This window comes from Neopelma chrysocephalum, unplaced genomic scaffold, assembly GCF_003984885.1.
Source record: "Neopelma chrysocephalum unplaced genomic scaffold, ASM398488v2 Primary Assembly neopelma1_62, whole genome shotgun sequence".
In the NCBI taxonomy this organism is placed as follows: Eukaryota; Metazoa; Chordata; class Aves; order Passeriformes; family Pipridae; genus Neopelma; species Neopelma chrysocephalum.
This window is the reverse complement of record NW_020897719.1, coordinates 635,263-658,757: the sequence shown is the minus strand read 5'-3', so window position 1 is coordinate 658,757 and position 23,495 is coordinate 635,263. Positions and strand designations below refer to the sequence as shown.

General features: G+C 36.7%; 1 protein-coding gene across 1 annotated transcript in view; it reads left to right on the top strand.

Moving 5' to 3' along the window:
- The window catches only part of MON2 (MON2 homolog, regulator of endosome-to-Golgi trafficking), a 67,295-nt gene that overhangs the window by 24,289 nt on the left and 19,511 nt on the right, over positions 1-23,495 (top strand). The window contains exons 11-25 of the mRNA XM_027682183.1: positions 2,382-2,614; positions 3,898-3,979; positions 4,655-4,836; positions 6,049-6,161; positions 7,283-7,387; positions 7,641-7,721; positions 7,809-7,882; positions 7,956-8,046; positions 9,304-9,405; positions 11,575-11,685; positions 12,388-12,563; positions 15,196-15,358; positions 15,750-16,043; positions 16,807-17,005; positions 18,317-18,945. Of these exons, the coding sequence (XP_027537984.1) occupies positions 2,382-2,614; positions 3,898-3,979; positions 4,655-4,836; positions 6,049-6,161; positions 7,283-7,387; positions 7,641-7,721; positions 7,809-7,882; positions 7,956-8,046; positions 9,304-9,405; positions 11,575-11,685; positions 12,388-12,563; positions 15,196-15,358; positions 15,750-16,043; positions 16,807-17,005; positions 18,317-18,945 (2,635 nt within the window). The remainder of the gene's footprint in view (positions 1-2,381; positions 2,615-3,897; positions 3,980-4,654; positions 4,837-6,048; positions 6,162-7,282; positions 7,388-7,640; positions 7,722-7,808; positions 7,883-7,955; positions 8,047-9,303; positions 9,406-11,574; positions 11,686-12,387; positions 12,564-15,195; positions 15,359-15,749; positions 16,044-16,806; positions 17,006-18,316; positions 18,946-23,495) is intronic.

The window sequence follows — 23,495 nt, the reverse complement described above, 5'->3', positions numbered from 1 at the left end:
CCATGAGGTGTTCTGATTTTTTGCTGTTTTGTCTCAATGCCCTGGATTCTGATTCAAATGTCGCCTATGGTTTTAGCATCTGTTGATTTTCCCCTCCCCCCTACTGTTTCTGTATTAACTCTTCACTTCTAGGCCTCGCTGTAGTATGTAACAATTTTGGAATATCTGTTGCTACATTGTGTAATGGCAAACATTAGGGGCATTAAGCAAATGGGAATAATGGAAGTGAAAAATAGCTTTCTTACACCAGCTTTACTGTATTTGCAGTTTTTATGGAGTGATATTATGGTGGATATTGACCAGGTTGTCATTTCGAACAATATGTTGACCTGTATACCAAGGTTAGACTCTGAATGCTTCTTAGAATTACCACTTACTTTGTCATGACTTTGTATAATGGAGATGGTGTTCTCAATTTAAAGCTGTGAATACTATGTTACTTTTGAAATAGTGAAAGTTTTTTCATGTCAGTCGTGACCATTGATGACTAATATCTTCCAAACTTTAAGTTACTTGTATACCACGAAATTTTGGCATACTAAAATTCAGTGAAATCTGCAAGTAGCCTGGATCTTAGTATTTTTTAGGGTAGAAGCTCCTTTTTCTGCTGTTGACACACAGAAGGAAAAATTCGTCTTCAGATTTCAGTAGTTAACATGTATGTGTCAACTTGACTTTTTATTCCAGCAGTGACCATGAATGTTGTTTTAGGTTACCTATCTGTTCTAAGGAAATACAAATTTTTCATTTGGTCAGCTACTACAACCTCCTGCTTTTCTTCCTTGTCTTTTTTCTTTCTTTCTGTTCTTAACTGGCTCAAGAACCTTGCAGCCACCATCATAATCTCCTATCCTGCTCTGAGCTTGCTTCTTTTACTTTTGGATACCTCAAATGACTCCATGATTTCCTCTGCATAATTTTTGCATTTTTTTTCTTCTATATAAGATTATGGAGTTGTCATAAGCATGTCTGGTCAGCAGTTTTTTCCCCTATCTTGTACTTTTGTCTATACTCCCTGCATGTAAGGAGATGACTTGCTGTAACTGTAAGTTTGGGTCATCCTAGCACAGATTCTCTTCTGCTACCATTAGATTTTCATACAATGGGCACACCTTATACTTTTACACAATGTCTCTTCCCAGACCACTATGCCTCTTTACATGAGAAAGTAAGTGTTTTTAAGAGGACCAGACAGACTGTTCAAGATTTTTCGTGGCCATTGACATGTAACTGTAACAACTTTTAATTTATTTAGAAGTTAGAATTTCTTGTCTTTGAAAGTAAGAGGATGTGACCTCTATGTCACAAATACTTTGTAACTATAAAATCCATTAATAATTTTAATTAGACCTGTATATACATTCACACTTGTATATAATGAGTGAAATGCTGACCATTTGATTTACCTGTAGTGCTTGTGCTCCCAGATATCTGAGGCAGCTATCTTTAGGAAATTAGAGGTGATAACTGAAGTGTTGCATGTTTGAGACAAAGAATAATCCTTTGTGCAGAAAAGAATGGTGACACTACAGTGTAAAAGTGTTTTTGGCATATTTTAGCTGGAATATTAGCTATTTAAGAGTAGTTTGTTGGATAATGAAATGGTGGTTGGGATAGCAGGTAATGGCCTGTCTCTACTTGTGCAGATGCTGCTGCTATGTCAGCTACAATCTTTTCCTGTTGGATTTGTAAGTCAGCAGTACTTTATGTGCTTTTAAGGTAAAAGATGAAGAAAAGTGGCAGTGAGCCTGTAGTTCCAGCATAGATGTTTTATTTACATGCTTTTCAGGAGTGAATCATGTAGGCATTTCCTCTTCATACAAATGACTTCCGTTGTTTATTTATGCATGTAGGTGAGGAATATTTGGCCATATAGTATCTATAGCTACAATAATAGCTATTACAAGCTTTTCCAATCATATTGACTCAAAGATAATGATAATGGAACATCTGACTTGTTCTCAATTGGCTATAACTATGTTCACACTGTCATGACTTTATGATGTATTTCTTCTGTTTTTCCTATGTACTTATATTCTTCTGAATAGGTTCTGTTGCAGTGGCTTTAAGAAAAATAAAAATATAAGTAGAATTATTCATTCAGTGATGCTTGCTTATAAGTGTTGATTTTAAAAAATATTTATTTGCAGTTCTCTACTCAGTGTATATGTACCCTTTCAGTTACTGTTTTATTTAGTGACTCATTTAATCTTTTACTCAATGACTTAAGTTTTTTTTTCCTTGAGTTGCTATAAATCTTGAAGGATGGTATTTGGGGCCTGTTTGTACTTAACATTCATTTGGAACCTTGGTTTTTATTATTGTTGTTAAAAACAATGGTATTGCTACACACTTACTTGTCATGTTTTCAATTTTTTTAGTTTGGAAATGCTGGACAAAGTAGAGCCACCTACAATCCCTGAAGGCTATGCCATGTCAGTGGCATTTCACTGTTTACTGGATCTTGTCCGTGGTATCACTACCATGATTGAAGGAGAGCTGGGAGACACAGAAACAGTCACTCCAACCACAGCAGAGACAACTTCATTACCGACGCAGTCTTCAGAGCAGCAAGATTTGCAGTCTCTTTCTGATCAATCAGAGAAAGAACTAGGTATTTGAAAATTCAAACACTATATAAAATACAACATTTCTACAGAAAGAAGGATTTTAAAGTTCATGCTTTGTTGCTTAAATTTAGTGTTTCTTATTTATGTATAAAAACTTTTAATGAAGTGGTTTTGGTTTGCTTTTTTTTTGTAATGGAACATCAGTAGCCTATTAAAAAAATTGACTTTATGTTCTGCTTCTGTTCTATAGCACCTTAGTCACAGATTCCTTATGGTCTATTAATACTGTTTTATGTGTAGGTAGGTGGGATGTGAGGGAGGGACAATAGGCATTGTGTTTGACAGAAATACTATTCTGCCTTCCTGTGCCCTTAATTTCTGCTTAACACTGAGATCCAAGGTCACAAGAGACAACTTGACAGACAAAAATGGGGCACTTATGTCCACATTAGAAGACAAATGTATTTCTAGTAACAAGATAAAAAGAACAATAAGTATTTTAATGGAGAGATTTCAGGAAAGATTGAAGCATTTAGGGAAGAACTTCTTTAAAAGCAGAACTGATATGAACTGAGGATTCTATTTGTGCAACATATGACGAGTCTGTATAGGGGTCTGTACCTACAGAAGGGCTTGTGTTTGAAGAGTTGAGATTGGCTTGTGCACGAGGAAGCCAAGACTGTAGGGCTGAAGTTCGAGCCCAGGCACCCGGGCTGCCCAAGGGAGAGGAGAGGGAAAGAGAGGGGCTTGTCCTGCTGCCTCGGACGTGGGGAGCTCTCCATGGTGCTGCAGCAGCGCCGACTCAGCCCTGGGACTTGTCATGGCCGGGTGGAGAGGGACGTGTGGAAATGGTATAAGCAGCTACCCCTCTGCTGGACCAATACTTCTTCGCTATTAAATAAAAGAAATGGAAAACAGAAATGCAGAATTTTGAGTACCAGGGGAGAGTATTTTTCCTTCACTGAAAAATTTTAGTGTGTTTCTTGTCCCTCATTTTTGCACTTCTGAAAGTTTATTTTTATACAGATGGATTAAAAATGCTTATATATACACCTTCATAAGTTGCTTTGTTTTTTTGGGGTTTTTTTTGGTGCAGTTTAGAATAAGCAGTGCCTTGATGACATTTCTTGCTTTAAGAATGTTACTTTAAATGCAAGTGTTGAAATTCTACTGGTGTGAGTGTGTTTCTGTATATACATATGTGTGTCTGTGTATATATATATAAAACATGCAGTAGCAAGCAAGTATTTTGTTTGTGATATAATTGAAAGTTATTAAGGGAAATACTGTGTTTCTACTATAAAAAAGTTTATGTATTTCTTTTAAGTTAGCAGAGCTGTCTGGGAAGAAATGGTGAATGCTTGTTGGTGTGGTCTTCTGGCTGCTTTATCCCTCCTACTTGATGCAAGGTATCTGGTCTTTCATTTATCTTGATTTTTCTAAGATGATATTCCAAGCTTAATTTTGAACTGACTTTTGATACTGGTCAAGTTGACAGTTGTCAACATGAGTGCCATTCATGGCACCTGAGCAGTCGGGTTTGTGGCTTAGACTGAGTGAGTAAATGATACAGAAGTCTCCAGACATCTAGCATCAACCTTTAATGCATTTCAATAAAGAACAATTAATTGCATTTTTGAAGACTTGTATTTAAACTATTCAAATGATCTTTATTTCTTTTTACTTTGACGTGATTCCATGTCCTAATTACTGTAGGTAAGAGATTAAGTAATGTCTTGATGCTTGTTAGTACTATCTAATCTTTTAAATGGAAAAGCTATTTACTAGGTAATAACTACGGTAAATTAATTGTCTCCTTCAAAGAGCCTTTTGTTAATAAAGCATTTTTTTCTGAAAATAGTTTTAAATACCTCCTCATAGTCTCCTTTACCATGTTTCTGAGAACTAAAGTCCAATTTTGTAAGAAATGGTTCTGAAGAATTTTGTTGATTGCTTATGCTTACTCTTCAGTATTTATAGTGTTGACAGGTTTAAAGTATATGTTCTCAGGGCTTTTGATTTTGGTTACGTATTTGCTTCTGTGCTCTGGATTAATTCTTGCTGAACAATGTGTACTCTTTCAGTACTGATGAAGCTGCCACTGAAAATATTCTAAAAGCAGAATTGACCATGGCTGCACTTTGTGGAAGACTGGGTCTTGTAACATCAAGAGATGCCTTTATCACTGCCATTTGCAAAGGATCCTTGCCTCCTCACTATACCCTTACTGTATTAAACAGCACAACTGCAGCTCTGTCCAGCAAATGTAAATACAGAAACTTTCCTTAATTGTGTTTCCATGTACTGTCCTCTAAACCCAGTTTTTTTCAGGATGTGATTCCAAAGATAGGCAACTATAGTATTTGGCTATATTAAAGTATGTAAGAATCCTCAGACAGGACTTGGGTCTCCTGGTTAGTCTTGCAGCATCTGCTGAGTATCATTCTAGTCAACCTAAAACTTCCTGAATGCTTAGGGTGTGTCAGAATTCTAAGGATCTGTCTACCGTGCTAAAGATGTAATTAAGGCATCCAAAATCTGTAAAGGTCTCTGGGCGGCTTGTATACTAAGGCTTTGGCTAGAACATCCTGCATTTATGGTGTACTACAATGTTTTCTACAGTTGTCTAGTGATGTTAGTACTTACTGCATAAGTGGAAGATCTAAGCACTGGGCTCTATTCAGCTTACAGAAAGTTGAATTGATGCTTCCCACACCTTGAGAGAATGTTGTAATTCATGAGATATGCCAGCTGAGGATGTACTCTTTCAGATTTTGAAAATGAATTACTATTTCCTGAGAAATGCAACTACCTGAAAAATATACAGATGGATCTAGCATTAGACCTCCTAATATAGAACAAAGCTACCTTAGACTGGGAACAAGGACCAGCACCTTTGCTTCAGTCCAATCCACTAACTAAGTGTGTTATTAGATCCTAAGTCCGTAAAGACGTATGCATGACTGAGCCACACAAATATCTGCTGGAAACAAAGCAGAGAACTTAAGTTATATGTATAGGTTGTCCTACTTTTTACAGGTGAGTTATAAAATGGGTGTCCTGAAGTCCTGTATTGGAAAAACGTCATGACATAGTATTTATGACACCCTCGTTTTCTGAGTGCACTAGTACAATGGTAGCACACAGCGATACCATTTACCCACAGTTACTACCAATAGCTGACTTGAGTCTAATGCTCATATCTTAAGCATAAATATTTCAGTCTTAACATAAAATATATTAATGTTTTGCAAGCAATGTCTAATAGTTAGAGACAGGGAGTAATTGCTGACTCTTTAACTCTGTAAGGCAATGACATAATAATCTAAATATAACTAAAGGTCTCAAAATGAGCTACCTTAAAGCTAATACTGTGAAAAAAATTCTCTGGAGCGTATTTGCCAGAAGGTGGTTGTTACTACAAGTAGTACTGGATTTTAAATTTAGATTTTTTTTTTTCTTTTCAATTTTCCTATAGCATATTCCATTCAGGGACAGAATGTTCAAATGATTAGTCCCTCAAGTGAGTCTCATCAGCAAGTTGTAGCAGTAGGGCAACCCTTAGCTCTTCAGCCACAGGGAACAGTAATGGTAAGTACAACCTGTAAGTGATCTTATCCTGCTTAACTACTTCTTTCTGCATCTCAATGTGTCTCAAAAATAGGTTACAGATAAACAGCATTCTTACAAATAATGGTCATCTGAACTATTATCCTAAGGTTTTAATTTGGGACAGCCCAGGACACCACAGTTCTCTAACTGCAAAGAAGTCTTATTCTTTTTTTTTTTTTTCCAACTTTTAGCTCAGAAGCTCCCATCCATTCCATTTGGAAAACCCTAGATCTTAGCTCTGTTATGGGCCTGTGTGGGAAGGTCCACTTACATATTTTTTTTTTTTAAGTTAGACTGATTTTGTGGAGAAGACGCAATTAAGCTGGAGTACTTGAACTTGTGTCTTTGATAGTAATGTGAAACTGGGAGGAGAGGGCAGCGATCAAATCATGGAATCATAGAATGGTTTGGGCTGGAAGGGACCTTAAAGATCATCTTGTTCCAACCCCCCTGCTGTGGGCAGGGACACCTTGCACTAGACCAGGCTGCTCAGAGCGCCATCCAACCTGGCCTTGAACACTTCCAGGGATGGGGAATCCACAACTTTCCTGGGCAGCCTGTTCCAGTGCCTCACCACCCTCACAGTAAAGAATTTTTTCCTAATGTCTGATCTAAACCTGCTTTCTTTCAATTTGAACCCATTCCCCCTTTTTCCGATCACCACATGCTCTTTTAAATAGTCTTGCCCCATCTCTCCTGTAAGTTCCCTTCAGGTACTGGAAGGCTGCAATTAAGTCACCCCAAAGCCTTCTCTTTTCCAGGCTGAGCAATCCCAGTTCTCTCAACCTTTCCACATAGGAGAGGTGCTCCTTCCCTCTGATCATCTTGGTTGCTTCCTCTGGACTCTCTCCAACAGGTCAATGTCCTTCCTGTGCTGGGGACCCCAGAGCTGGATGCAGTACTCAAATACTCATATTCAACAGGATAAGACTGAGAGGAGAGATACTGAACTATGTCTCTAAAAAAGATACATTGTTCCAGTGCAAACAAAATGTAGTCTTTAAGCTGCTTAGTAAAAATTGGAAGATGGCTAGAAACACTGTCATTGTGGAATGATAAAAATTGTGTGGCGGATTGGTTGATTGTTTTTTTTTTCCTAGTTGACGTCAAAAAATATCCAGTGTATGAGGACATTACTCAACTTAGCTCACTTCCATGGAGCCGTTCTTGGTACATCTTGGCAACTTGTCCTGGCTACTCTTCAGGTATAGCAGGAAATATTTATGCCTTGCTTTTATGCCTTGAAGTTTTACCATAATTTGGTTTTGAGTTAGTCTGTGAGCAAGAGAAGAAGCTTTGATTCTTCTCATGCTGTACTTTGAATTGCCTTGAGTAAGTACTGTAGCATTTCCTTGCATTCTGTTTGGCTGGAAGGTTGCTAACTAGTTTGAGTATAATGTTAGTTTCCTCTCTACCTGAAAAGGGTTTTCTGCTGAAAATGATCCTTTTGTATTTCAGCATCTTGTGTGGATTCTGGGACTGAAGCCTAGTGTTGGAGGTGCATTAAAACCTGGAAGAGCTGTGGAAGGGCCCAGTACAGTAAGCGCCACTGTTCGTTTTTCAGTTAATGATTACACAGTATTTTCTATTGCAATCTACAAGACATATTTCTGTATCTTTTTCAAGGTTCTGACTACAGCAGTTATGACTGATCTGCCATCTATATCCAGCATGATTTCAAAGCTTTTTGAAAACTCACAGTAAGAAACCTTATCTTATAATTAAAATAATGTGTGTATATCAAACAGTGTTTTGATACCAATTATTTTTCAGGTACCTTGATGATGTGTCTTTACATCACTTAATAAATGCCCTTTGCTCCTTGTCTCTGGAAGCCATGGATATGGCCTATGGAAACAATAAGGTATAAGAAGAGTTCTTTACTTTTGTTTTTAGATGTTTTTGTGAAACACGCAGAAGACTTGTACATTTATCCTCAAAGCTGTTTATAATACTAAGAACAGTAATACCTTTGATGCTCTACAGTAAAAATTAAATTATGAACCAGAGAATGTCTCATTTGTGATAGTTATACAGTTTCTAAATTCTGTGAAGATTCTCATTGTGTTCTTTGTGCTTTTTGTTAACTAAGGAATGTCATGTGTTTCCATTAATGAGATTGTGGGTGGATGAAACTTTTAAAAGCCCTTATAATTTCAGAGGTTAGGGATTCTGAGTAGCAGAGTACGTTCTGTGAGGTGCTCATTTTCATTTAAATTTTGTCTTACAATGAGAGAGCCAACAATTTAGATATTAAAAAAACCTGATAATTCATATGTACTTGGGAAAACCATAGTATTCATGTCAGCCTCAGTAAACAACCTTTACCTAGAAAGGTTAAAGACCCTGTGATTGAATAAGATTTAATATATATGATCCTAATAATAATCTAATCCCAGAGAAGAGTTTCTGAAAGTTTTTCATTCATCTGTTACACTAGAGATAATGAAGGCAGAAAACATGCTTCATAATATTTGGCAATTACAGCAACATAGAATGAATTAAAATAAACGAAGTTTATGTTTAAAGTAAGCTGAAAATTAGAATAAGGAATCATCAGAAATGGGAAGAGACAATAATTCCAGCACAATAGTCATTTTGACTATATATTGATGTTCAAAAAATTAAAGGAAGTTTATAACAAATATTTCCATATGTATTTGATTATCATATTCCTGCAGGGCATTTTTGAAGCCAATGGAAAATAAAGAATTAGAGGATTATTAAATGAAATATTCTAGATTGTTCATATATAATTTTAACTTTAAAAGTTGTAATGGGGAAAAAAGCTATTTTGCTAGCTAAGTATGTTATAAAACTGATTGGAGAGAGGACTATGTAAACCCGAGAGTTTTTAAAGGAATATCAGTGCTCTGGTTGATGTCAAATTTGGGGAAAACGATGTGAAAAATTATGGAAGTTCCTCAGAGTGTGCTGCTGCTGCCCCCTTGTGGCTTCTTCTGCAGCGCTGCCGGTTCTGCGGGACCTTCCCAGCGTTCACAGCCTGCGAAACGCTGTGCTTGGAGACGAACTGCACCTAATTCATAAATTATCATGTAGCAAAACGTTCTGACATTATCTCGGTTACTTCAAAGTCGTGTTCAAATTCCATTTTATTAAGGAACCATCGCTTTTTGCTGTTGCTAAATTACTGGAAACAGGACTAGTTAACATGCGCAGGATTGAGATTCTTTGGAGACCTCTGACCGGTCATCTTCTGGAGGTAACTAATGGCTTTTAACAGTTGTACTAGAATTTAGTTTGTATTAATGAAAAAATCTAAATTGTAATTACATGTTTTGGTTTAGGCACCTTGTTTTTGCAACACAATTTGAATTTAAAAGTTAATTTACATATTTAAATTCCACTATTTTAATATCTTTTACTAACTTTGTCTTTATGGTGCCATCAGTCTTTTTGTGTTTTTAACACAGAAATGTTTAAAAGGGTCAATTTATTATACTTCATATATGTGTTGTAATTAAGGTAGCACAAACAGGTTTTGTTGTTTCACACAGTACAAATATCTAGGAAGATTTCGAGATGGACTGAAGCCATGAGATTTACTAACAAAGGGTTGGGGTTTTTTTTAAACATTTAAGCTAACATCTGATTGCATTCTTTAGAAGAATACTGTACAAATATAAAAATATGTGTCATAATCCCATTTCAGTTTCTCAAGTATTTCAACTTCAATGTGAAAAATATGCTCCCTCAAGGAAAAAATCTTCTATTTTGAATTGAAAACTAAAAACAGGTGATGGAATATAATTGTAATTTCAATTCTCCACACAGATATTAGAAGAGTAAAATACAAGAACAGGGTTCGATTTAGAGCGGGTAAAGGAGAAAGCTTTTCTTCCTCATGTTCCAGAGTGTATCAAACCCTTCCTTAGCACCAGTGCATTATTTCAAACAGTATTAAGGGTTGGTTATCTCTATTTATGGAAGCCACATATTGTTTCATCTAGAAGAAAAAATTTGGATACTTTGGGGTTTAAAGATTAAAGCACAGGCATCTCCTTCTCTTGTCTATTTTTCCCCTTCAAAACAATAAAGTTTACCATCCACATCTTGAGATTGTGTTTTCATCTCAAAAGTAGTCTGTTGCAGTGTTACCCATGCATTGTGGGTAATTTGCCACTGTTTTGTAGGCAAAAAAGTCTTCAATTTTATTTCAAAGTATTGCCTTATTTCCTTTTAAACCTAAGTTGTTGAGGTACCATAAGGAAGGAGAAAACATTGGCTGCAAATTTAATTAAACACGACCTGGGGGAATAATTTGTTCCCTCTCTCTGGAGCTGATTATCTGGACAGATTCAGAGCATTATGAAGTAGTTCAAATTCTCTCTCTTTTTTTTTTTTTTTTTAATATATAAGATTACAAAAATATAAGTAAATCAGGAGAGTAGCTATTTCTTGTCTGCATTTTTTAATGTGAAGCTAGCTCTTCTACATTGTCCTCCTTTTCACTTTGGCTAGTGGCTGATAAGAGAATGGTCCACGAACAAAAGCTATCAGCCTTCTTTATGATCCTGCCTTGGACTTTGGGTTCTCACACCATCTGAGCTAGAGCTGGAAGGATGAGTGAGAACAATTATGTAGAGGTCAAAGAAACTGTAGACTTTGCATATTTGTTTGAGTGTAATGTATTAGATATGGGGGCTACAGTTCATACTAGTTATCTATGCAATGGATATGCAAAATGTTTTTAATTTTCCTGTTCTAAAAAAAGCAATTAGCAGAATTTATTAGGTTTAGATAATTAGGAGACAAAGAGAAATGAAGACATATTTGAAACTCAAGTTTGAAAATGTTCACTATTGTTTTTTCAAGTTTTTTTAAATAATGAAGTGTAAGGCTTATTTTGCCTTCAATATGTAGTTACTTTTTGTATTTGAGAGTATAGAAGACACTTTCTGTGTGGGCTACTGCCGTGTTCCTCACTTAGTTGTGTTAAGCAGTGTGTGATACTTACAGTTTTATAGTAGCTTAAGGCTAAGTTAAACCTGAGAGTTTCAGGCATTCACTGAAGGGTTGTTTGGTACTTTTAAATCAATCATTATCTGAATTAGCAGTTGGTATATTCATTTTGGAAAATTTATTGACTTGAATTATGTATGTAACTTTCATTATGTTTCCTTCTGTGTCTTTCACTGCTCCCTATTGCTTCCTTATGCAGAAGGTATGTCTGCCCAAAAGATCAATTTCTTTTTTTTTTTACGATTAAACCTAATTTATCATCTAGAGATTTATTTTATTCTGGTTTAAAATTATTATAATATTGTATGTGCATTATAATATAATTCAAATAGCAATTTTTAATATATATATCTATATAAATTTTAGTTAAATAAAAGTGACTTTAAACAAAACATTGCTGTGTTTTCAGGTCTGTCAGCATCCTAACTCCAGAATGAGAGAATGGGGAGCAGAAGCTTTAACTTCTCTCATTAAAGCAGGGTTGACATTCAGACATGATCCTCCGTTGTCTCAAAATCAGGTAAAGTAAGTTTAAGAGCAGCTGCTTTCCTCCTTCATTCGTAAAGGAACTTTACTATTGAGTTTATAAAGTCTATAGCTGTAACATTCAAATGTAACTCTTGAGAATCACCTCATGCATTCTAATAAACTATCCTTTTTTTTCAAATACCTAACAAAGAGTGGTGATGTTTGCATATTATGTCCATTTTTTAAAACAAATTATGGGTCATCCTCACGAGTGCAAAACAATTCCAGAATGTTTAGAAGTGTATATGTGATGTCATGGCAGGTAAAAATACGTTGCCTAAACTTCTAAATCACAGCTATTCAATCCATGATAAATAAAGCTTTCTCATATATTTATTGAGGTTCAGTGGGTAGCTTTTCCAAGATCTCTTGAGTTGAAGCTGAGTGTAGCCCTGCTGGGCGAGCATAAAGTTGCATGACACTTTTTATGCAGCTGTAACAGCATGATGTAGCTGCTTCCTGAGGAACCTGGAGAACAGGGGCCAGGGAAGTATATTTTCTGCTAAGATCCTTTATAAACAGTATTTTAGAAAGTCCTTTCTGATTCTGAATTTGAGCATTTAATCAGTGAGCTACTGAATTAATTTAATAAATCTTTAATTTGTACTTTTGTATTTTCACTAACTATACATAAAAATAATTAAGGATCAGTTAAATGTTAGCATCCTTAATATGCTTTATTGTTTGCTTTTAGAGGCTGCAGTTGCTTTTATTGAATCCACTAAAGGAGCTGTCAAACATTAGTCATCCTGATATCAGGATCAAGCAGTTGGAGTGTGTGCTACAGATTTTACAGAGTCAGGGTGACAGCTTAGGACCTGGTTGGCCATTGGTGCTTGGAGTCATGGGGGCAATCCAAAGTGATCAGGGGTAAGTGGTGGAAATAAAATTTTAAAATCATATAAGATAAGAACAGTAGAAAGAATTCTGCTTATATTTTCTTCTTTAATAGCCTCTTCAATAATAACCATAGTTTCATTGTAGTTCTTAGCTTGCGAAAAATTTTACTTGGCAAAAATACAGTTTTTAATTTTTCCTGGAGCACACTTTTATTTTACTGAATTAATCTCTCAGAAGACCAGAATATTATTCCACTGTAACCTCTCCTGTGGTCAGCATTTAGTATACACAGAGGAGTACTCAATGTGCCATTTCATTTGATCTTAAGCATCTGCTAGACGCATCTCTGCTGCTTGCAGATAATTCTGTATCAATCAGCTGTTGCTCACAGTTTATCTGTTGTTTCTATTTCTTCTTAAATCTTCCAGTAGTCTCCAGTGTGTGTCATCTTCTGATCACTCTCTCTCTTTCTTGAAGACTTTCTCCCTAAATGGTTGCTGGTAGCAGAAGGATGGAAGATTATTTACTTGCTGTGGGTGAATCCCTTGACCTACTAACACAGTTAGTTGCCACTAGAGGTGTAATGTTACTGGACTGGTCCTCTGCCCACAAAGGAAAGTGAGAGGTGAAGTTGCAAGGAGTTTTTTTTGAAATGAGCACTGAATTGATCATCTGACTTTGGAACTGTAAGCACCAAGAATTATACCCACACACTCAAACCATATTATTCATTCTTTGGTGCTAGTCAAGACTAGCAGCAGGATAGGTCATACTCTGGTATCAGAAGAATCTCCTTGGCGTATCTCTCCTTTTGTCCCACTTTGGATTCGGTCTTCTGGCCATATAAAAAACTCCTAAAGCCACTTCAAATGCTTGAAGGATTTTGCTCTTGTACCAGTATTCTCTGGCAGTAGTTCTTACACCACCGAGGATTTTGGCATTCTTGGTTGTGAGCATCCTTTGGTACTTGCTGTTTCCACACTTGGTGCAATGTGTTCCTGCATGCCTTTTGATTTTCACTGTTGTTGGTGAGGGATGAGAACCAACACAGATTCCTTCTCAAGACAGTCTTCAGATCCAGTTACATCTCAAATCCATACCTCAGTGGCAGATATCTCAAGATGTTACTAGCATCTTGTCTTATGTCTTAGTCTCTGCCCACAAAGCATATAGAATAATCTACTTTTCTTCAACTACATAGCACTGTTTGCCCACATCATATTAACTACAGTAGGAAAAAATTAAGCAAACCTCCTTTTCCTTGAGAAACAACTGAATTTCTTACCTAAGTTACAGCTGTGAGCACAAGATGCAGATACTATTATCATACTTTAAATATAAACTTACTGACCACAAGACTTTCTTCATGAGCATCTTCCCTTTGCTTAGTGAACATCCTGGATTCCAGGACAGAAATTCATTTACCTCCCTGGAGAACTTCTTTCTAGGCTGTTATAAATACAGAAAATACTCTTTTGTGAGCCATTGATGCTTCATTCATTTCTGGATTGTACAGTACCAGCCTGCCAAACAAAAGGAAGTCTGTCTTTGAAGAATTTTTCAATGGGATGCCCCTGTTTATTTTAAGCCCTGTACAATATGAAGATTTCTCACTAAGCTTGAGTTTCTTGCATTTATATTTACCTTTTTTGTGGTCACCTATAACATCATGGACAGTTTTATGATTTGAAGAGCTGTATTGCTATTGCCTCTTGCATGAAGGACGTCGAAACCCTTCTCTAAACATATAGTAGTGTGGGACATTATTTGGGCAATGACCTGTTTTGAATTTGTTCTTGTAGCCTTGTATTTGAAGTTTAGAAAGAGAGGTTACTTTCCCATTAACTCAGTGCTTCAAAATGAGTAGTGTAACTATACTGTCATTTCCTATCTCCTTCCCTGTTCTTTTAGAGTCCTTGAAGGTGACCTACCTCTGGAACAGGGAGGGTGGAGGGGGAACTGCAGCACTTTTGGGTTGTGTTTCACTTTATAGACTCCTGTAATGAATATGGGGGAAAGCATTGCTGTGAACATTTCCTCCATCAGTATAGCAATGATAAATACTTTGATCTTATGTGGTAGGGTGGATGTTTCTGTGCAGTATGCATCATATTAGAGAATTATTAGTTATACCATTATTGTCCACATGAAGTTTCTTGTGCATTCTTCTGGATTCCATATCATGTTGTCTTTTATGATGCAGTGGAAATAACCCACACATGATTTTTATTTTGAATTAATCAGAAAAAAATATTTAATTTATGATTTTGAAACAGGTAATTGACATATCTATAATCTGGATTTTAGCTACCACATTTGAACTAACAAGGCTTAGAACTCTAGAACAGAGAAGTGGACTCTACTATATAAAGTTAACTAAGGACCACCAGAAAGCCTAAACTTCAACTCTACTAGATAGTTAACATGGGCTAAAATGCTTAGTCAGAATTCCAAGCTTCAACTTAATGTTATATCTCAAAAAACCCATTTAAAATATTGCAAATTCATCTCAAAAACATTAAATTGATTTTTTAATTTTGTTTTTAATAATACTATCTCCTGAGGTATTGTATTCAAAACATTTCTGTGCTCTTGAAGAAATTTGAAATGAGTGCATGTGTGTGTATTTTGTTTTTGTTTTTGTTTTGTTTTTTTTTTTAAGTGAGTCCTTAATACGGACTGCATTCCAGTGTCTTCAGTTGGTTGTGACCGACTTCCTTCCAACAATGCCATGTACTTGTCTACAGATAGTTGTTGAAGTTGCTGGAAGCTTTGGACTTCACAATCAAGAGCTAAATATTAGCTTAACTTCAATTGGTTTGTTGGTGAGTTTTACATTACCCTACAGTTATGCTGCTTCTGGCTTTCATTTTTTTCTTATTTTAATGAAAACTAATCTGTAGTCAATTATACAAATGAAGGCCACAACCTTTTTTGGGGGGGTTCTTACCATGCTCTTCATCAGTATGCATTTTTCGTCTTTTAATATGTTTTTCCTTTTCTGATGCTTCATGTATAACTGGGGCCTAAAAGCTGAGGATAAGAAAAATACTTTTTGCACCTTGCAATATTTATGTGCTGATCTTATTTCATCAGTGTAGAGAAATTATTATCCTGATGTGCTTTACAAAATACTTTGTGAAAATGAGGAGCAATTTATTAAGAGCAGTACAATATTTTTATTGTATAACACCATATGTCTTATTTATTTTGTAGTGGAATATTTCAGATTATTTTTTCCAAAGAGGCGAAATAATTGAAAAGGAACTAAACAGAGAAGAAGCAGTGTTGCAGAAACAGGCGGAAGAAAAGGGAGTGATGCTGAATAGACCTTTTCATCCTGCATCACCATTTGACTGTCTTTGGTTATGCCTGTATGCCAAACTTGGAGAACTGTGTGTGGATCCCCGACCTGCAGTTAGAAAGAGCGCTGGACAGACATTGTTTTCTACTATTGGTGCTCATGGAACTTTATTGCAACATTCAACATGGCACACAGTAATATGGAAGGTATGATGTGTAAGCTTCCACTGAAGGTTTTGTAAATAGCATTCACATTTCAATAACAATTGAGCATTCACCAGTTAATGACCATTATCAGTTATGTAACTTATTTAGACTTTTTAAAGATAACATGGTGTCAGAAATCTGATTTCTCAGGTTTTGGGAATGTTTTTTACACTTTCTCTTCTCTGGCCTTTAAAGCCTCTCTTGAAATGTAATTTTCATGTCTTGATTATTCATTTCTTACTCGTAAGTTGGATTAAAAGACTGTTTCTTTCCTACAAGAATGAATGACATTTCTTTGTGTGAAAATGGAGATGTTTGAGGGACATGATTAGGCTGACCTGCTGTTAGATGGAGCCTTGCTTTACGCTCTGTTTTGACTCTCTTCTTTTGAGAGAATCTGTCAAATGCCCCGTTTCTAAGTCACAGTCATGTTTGTTGTTCTTTGTGGAAAAGTTAGGCTATATTTGAGTCTGCTTGTTGTACCTGTGAAGAATCTTACGTTCACTGGTTTTAGCCTTCTGTTAGTGCGAACACTGTTCTCGGTGGGGTTGATTGTGCTATTTCTAAGCCTTCTCAAGTGGCCATCATTTGACTGATTCATAATCTTGGCTGCTGTGGAGACTATTTAGAACAAGGGAATTTTCAGAGTGACACAGTGACAGAATGGATCATGGAAAAATTACTATTTTTTGTTAGTTTACTATGAATACAACTATGTTATTAGAAAAGTTGCATTTTTCCTCTTTTTTTCTGACTATCACAGGTTTTATTTCACCTGTTGGATAGAGTTCGAGAATCTTCTACCACAGCTGACAAAGAGAAGATTGAATCAGGAGGAGGCAACATTCTCATCCATCATTCAAGGGATACAGCTGAGAAACAGTGGGCCGAGACATGGGTATTAACACTGGCTGGAGTTGCAAGAATATTTAACACCAGGAGATACTTACTGCAGCCTTTAGGTAAAATTTATAGTTACTGAAAGATACAGTAATAAACTTCCTGCTTTTGTGTATTTTTTCTATTAAAGTACTGGGCAAGAATCTTAATCTTAGCTTAAAAGCGTGTTTTGTTGTGTCTCGCCTCAAATGTTACGATGATTAGGGAGTTACTAGTTCATGCTCCTTAGAGCTAAAAATTTTAACTACAGATTTTGTCTCCTGTATCACAGTAATTGAGATTAAATCTCAGTAGTCACAATTCCGGGTGCCAGATAGGTTTAAATTATAGTAGCCTGATAACAATAATTTTTCTCTTCTTTTGGTTGTCAGAACATACTTTTCCTTTTGTCTTTCTAAGGTTATGCAACACTTGCCTGGAACTCTTCTGTGGCATCAGTGTGTCAAGTTTAACTGTACTCTTAGAATGTAAAGAGAACTCACCTGTAAAGTCAGTGGAGTATTGAACATTTACATTTTTCATGTATGCAGTAATATTTTACAATAGCTTAGTAATTTCTACAAGGAGAAAGTGAAAAAGAAATAGAGAATGTATAACTTGCAAAGCAAATTCCTCGTTACATTAATATACCTTCACCATCCTATAGTATACAATTAATATATATTAACTAGAAACATGTTGTCATTTATTTCATTTTGGTCGTTGTGATATCAACATATTAATAGCTATCAAGAGTATTGGTCATTTGCAGAAATGTGGTAGATTTTAAACTATATTAAACTTGAGTTAAAACTGAATAAAAAAATTAAAACTATTTTAATTATTCAAACCCTGTAATTACTATAATAGAAAATTGAAGGTTATGGCTAAATTTAATGAAAAACTCAAATGCCCCAAATGAAATCTTTCCACAGTACAATTATAAGAGCATTTTAAAATCAGTTCTTTATAAATACATTGCATGACTATAGATTTGACCCTTAATTCTTTGTGTGTGCTTAACCCTTTTTTGAAATCAACAGGCATCTGGTGTGTATAAGAACAAATCTGTTTCACTATACTGAATAATGAAAATGTATTTTACTGGTATGGGATGTGGTATGTGATTTTTCGCTAGCAAATTTAACATGAACATAGATATATTGTTTCATTCTTCATATTTGTGTGTTTCTCTCTCACATTCATTCTTTCTGGTTATGGTTGAACTGATATATTTTAAAAAGCCATTCGAGCTGACGCCTAATCTCTTGAAATTTCTGTCTATGAGAGTAACAAGTATATGAACAACCTTTTAGAGAGGCAGGGTGGATGGGAATGGGAATAGGAAGCAAGTTCCTAGTTGATTTTTTCCCCTCTCTTTCTTTTTTAAATAGGAGACTTTTCTCAAGCCTGGGATGTTCTTCTTGATCACATCCAATCAGCAGCACTCAGCAAAAATAATGAGGTTTCCTTGGCTGCTCTGAAAAGCTTCCAGGAGATCTTACAAATTGTTTCTCCTGTTCGTGACTCTGAGAAGCCTGAGACACCACCTGCCATCAATGTTTCTGTACCTCTGGTGGTAGGGGCAACAACTGCCACTAGTCTTGGTAGATCATTCATGAGAACTGACTCCATAGGAGAAAGAATAGGAAGATATAATGGATCTGAACCACCTGTAATAACAGATGAGATTGAAGATTTGAATCTTTGGTGGGCAGCCTGGAACAGCTGGTATAGGATTGGTTCCGAAAGTACAAGGCCTCCAATTACTTGTGATAAATTGACTTTCATTCCGAGCCAGCCTTTTCTTACAGCTTTAATTCAGATATTCCCAGCTCTTTACCAACACATCAAAACTGGTTTCAGTATGGATGATCTCCAAAAGCTGGGTGTCATTTTGCATGGTGCTGTTTCAGTTCCAATCAGTTCAGATGCTTCCCCTTTCATCCTTCCATCTTACACTGAAGCAGTTTTGACAAGTTTACAAGAAGCAGTGCTTACCGCTTTAGATGTTTTACAAAAGGTAATAATGCGACTTCTGATGTGTGGTGAAAGGTAAACTACACTGTGTCTCACTTCTCAGAACTATAGTAAGGGACTTAAACATAATTTTTTAAATTATTTATAATTGCACAGTGTATTGTATTAGAACAATCAGATCTCCATTCCTGATGCAACCTAGGTGCTCTGCATTGAAAGGAGTGGAATAATCTTTATGAAATGTACTTTTGGTTGATTGCAGAAATACTTTAAGTATTGTGCTGTGTTTGTAACCATTTACTTGGCTATCTAATATTGAAGTACTGTTGATGTCGAAGGTCTCTACATGGAAATAGGGGAACAATCCCACAAGGCAGAATCATTATCTTTGCAGCGACTCCTTTAGTTTATGAGTTTGACAAATACTCATGAATGTATTTTGAAAACAGAGGTATAAAAATAGCATCATAGGTAGGCTTGGGTTGGAAGGAACCTTAAAGATCATCTAGTTCCAACCCCCCCTGCCATGGGCAGGAACAGCAGTGGTCTGGAGTAAATTGTTTTTCATGAATTTCAATTCATTTTGCCTGGATAGAAGTTGGTATTAAATCTCAGCTTTGTATGTGGTTATATAAGTAACATGAAGTTTTAACACCAACCATGTCCGCTACATTTTCATCCTTTTCCAGTCAGGCTCGACTTTTTGTATCCTCCCCTTTCCAGCAGCTCAGTCCTGCCCAAATACTGTTTTCCCCACTTAGTCACTCAATTTATTCATCTCAGATTTTTCTGTTTCTTTGTTAGTCTTCTTATCCAGATGATCTTAGTTTCCAAAGGGTGCAGGCATTAGTGCCTTTCAAAGAGGGGGTTACCAGAGTTTTTCACATGATGAAAAACTGCACATTTTTATACTCTTGTTCTTGTCGAGATAAACTGCTTTAGCTGAAGGTTTCTTAAACAATAACAAAAGCTGCAACTCCCTGTGAGAGGGAGACATCTCCCCTTCCCCACTCCCAGTCTGAATGATTAGCATGGCAGTTACAAGCCTTTGCAAATACAGACTTCCATAAGATGGTACCTCAACTTATACAGTACCTTCCATCCCTTCTATAGTTATGTTATTAACACAACAGCACTGAAGTTCCTAAAAAAATTAGTTGAAGTATATTTGGATGTCAGTAAGTTCTGTGAAGTTGTGTGATTGCTCCTCTTGGCTATATAACAGAGTACAATTCACATGACAAGGCAGCCAGCCAGTGCTGATGTGGAGCAAAGGCGATCTGTCAGATGGTTTTGCTGCAGGCTACAGTATCTTTTTCTGTCTTGAAATCAGTTGATACTCTGGGGAGTACACACAGAAGCTAGTGGATGATTAAAGAAGAGTATGTAAATATTTGCAATCTTCTTTGAAAGAAAAAGTTTTTCATGTGTTTGCATGAAGGATCAGGTTTTTTGGTGATACAGGAAGACTTGGGTCAGTTCTGATTTTCTAAGAACTTGTAGAACAGCTTTGCAGTTTGAATAGCATAAAAAACCCTGATATTTCTCAGATGATCCCTGGACTGGTTTAATAAAGATATTTTATAATGTGATTCCACTAACAAAAGACATTGCAACTCAAGAACATGGGACTGGGAGGGAGCTTTGGATCTCCTTTCAGGCTTCCATATGTTGAGCCCATTTTACACTCTTTATTTTGTTCTTCATTGTCTCTTTATTTCTCAGTAGAACTTGTCATCTAGTCTTTTATTGCTGTAGTATAAGGTTGGAGGGGTTTTTTTTGTAAGTCTCTTTCATCACTGTAGCTCAGCTAAAGTTTTATCTCAAGCCCAGATTTGCTCATTATTCTCAGTTCTTCCTTACATTCACTGTAGATCAACTCTACAGCGAGCCAGCTGGCTCATCAGATAGAACACAGGTGCATACATGGGGATAAATACATTTGAATTCTGCCTCTGCAGGCAGTGTGGATGCAAACCTCTTTAGCTGTGAGTGTGGTAAACTCAAGGCTGTATTTGCATATACCAACAGCAATGATAGAGACTTAGCTACAGAGAGCAGTTAAAAAAAAAAAGAGAGTACTCCATGCCAGTAGTTGCACTGGGAGTTGTTAGATAAATCTGAACTATTAAAAAAATGGAAGGTTAGTACTAGAATGCTTTAAAGCATAAATTTCTGAAATTGAAGTATTGTGTCAATTTTGCAACAAAAAACAATCTGCAGAGTACTTTCTTTTAGGCTTTGTTTGTGTTTTGTTGTAGTGTGACCACTACTTTTTGATTGATGCGGGTCTCTTTCCTTAAGAACGTAAATAAGTGCACTTAATGCAGTAACTAACACCCTGTTCTATAAGCAACTCTTAAAGGTACTTTCAACATCCTTTGTCACACACTTTGTTAGGCTGTTTTTCAGATTTTAATATGATTAGATAAAAGTTATGTAGTGTCAGTCAGAAATATAAACCTCTTTGAAAAGCAATTCTAGTTAGTCCACAGAATCATTTCGGTTGGAAAAGACCAACAAGCTCATCGAATCCAACCATTAATTCAGCATTGCCAAGTCCACCACTAAACCATGTCCCCAAGTGCCATATCTGCACGCCTTTTAAATGCTTCCAGGGATGGTGGTGACTTAACCACTTCTCTAGGCAGCCTTTTCCAATGCCCGACAACCCTTTCTGTGAAGAAATTTTTCCTAATATCCAATCTAAACTTCCTCTGGCACAACTTGTGGCCATTTCCTCTTGTCCTATCACTTATTACCTGGGAGAAGAGGCCAATCCCCCACCTCCCTACAGCCTCCTTTCAGGTAGTTATAGAGAGCAGTAAGGTCCCCCCGAGCCGCTTTGTCTTCAGGGTACACAACCCCAGCTTCCTCAGCTGCTCTTCACAGGGCTTGTGCTCTGGCCCCTTCACCAGCTTCATTTCCCTTCTCTGGACATGCTCCAGCACCTCAATGTCTTTCTTTTAGTTAGAGGCCCATAACTGGACACAGGACTCAAGATGTGGCCTCACTAGTGCTGAGTACAGAGGGATAATCACTTCTGTGGTCCTGCTGGCCACACTTTCTGATACAAGCCAGGATGCCACTGGCCTTGGCCACCTGGGCACACTCCTGGCTCACGTTTGGCAGCTGTTGACCAGCATCTCCAGGTCCTTTTCCATTGGGCAGCTTCCCAGCCACTCTTCCCCCAGCCTGCAGTGCTGCATGTGGTTGTCATGACCAAAGTGCAGGAGCTGGCACTTGGCCTTGTTGAACCTCATACAATTGGCTTTGGCCCATTGATCCAGCCTGTCCAAATCCCTCTGCAGAACCTTTCTACCCTCCAGCGATCAACACTCCCACCAAACTTGGTGTCTGCAAACTTGCTGACAGTGCACTCAATCCCTTTGTCCAGGCTGTCAGTAAAGATATTCAACAGAACTGGTCCTAGTAATGCTCCCTGGGATATGTTAAAATAGTCTTCTGTGGGTAATGTAAATTGTATCTGCGCAAGTAAGTTACATCTATTCAGAAATTACCCAGGAGTTTATGGATGCTCTTTTCCCTTTCTATTCCATTTGTTTGTATATAGAATCATTTTTATACCTTTTCGAATAGGTATGTAATCTCACATTAACATGTTAAAATTTAGTGCGGTGACTTTAGTGCAGCAGATCAGATGAAGTTGTTTTACAGGGTGTTGAATAATTTTAGATCAGCAATTAACCTTTTAGTCTTCTGCAGTGCAAGTGAGTACCTAGCTTCCAAGTATCCTTTTCAGAGTTCAGTACAGTTTTGAACTTGAGTACTAGCAAAGGAGTATGCTTTTTTAGGAGTTCTGCATTATATTCATAATGTTGATTAAGCTTTTTGAGCATTAGACATGCATTTTAAATTGTAGGAAGGTGAGGAAAAGAAAAAGGCCATTGATGATTCATGGAGTGCTCTGCTGCAAGTTGTCCATTGCCTGAAGGTGCAGCTAGGTCTTCAGGTGATGTAGTGATGAATACCTGTAGCTCCTGTTGGCTTGCTCCCTCTCATGGCTGGGGACTCAGGATATTTGCTTGCCCATTGACTCACACAGCTCCTGATGTGGCTCCAGCATGAGGGCTGCACTCAGACAGTTTTGGAGCTGTTACCACCTTGAGTGAGTTCAGCCACAACTTCTCATGGATGATCTGTGGTTAATGAAAAGGGCGTTTAATTCTTCCCCACAGAAAAATGACAGTACAAGCACAAAGTCTTTTTGTAGAGCAATAAATTGACTGTTTCTTGAAGCTTTGAGAGGAGAGACTTTGGGAAGTAAAGCAAGGTATTTAAAATGGCAGAAAATAATTGGAGTAACTTCATAGAATCATTGTATCTTGCTTTGAAAATAAATGCCCTAAGATTTCCTTGGGATTTATATTGCAACTGGAAATCATTAGCTTCTGACAACATGATATTTCATTGACACCATCGAAGTACACCCTTCCTGAAATGTTTTCCATTTTAAAGCAAGATTATGAGTTTCAGCTGTACCAAAATCATATAATTCTCATTTATTTATATTCCTTTCTGTAAGATGCTATTTTAACTACTTTTTGAAGCTTGTATGATTTACTTCTGAGA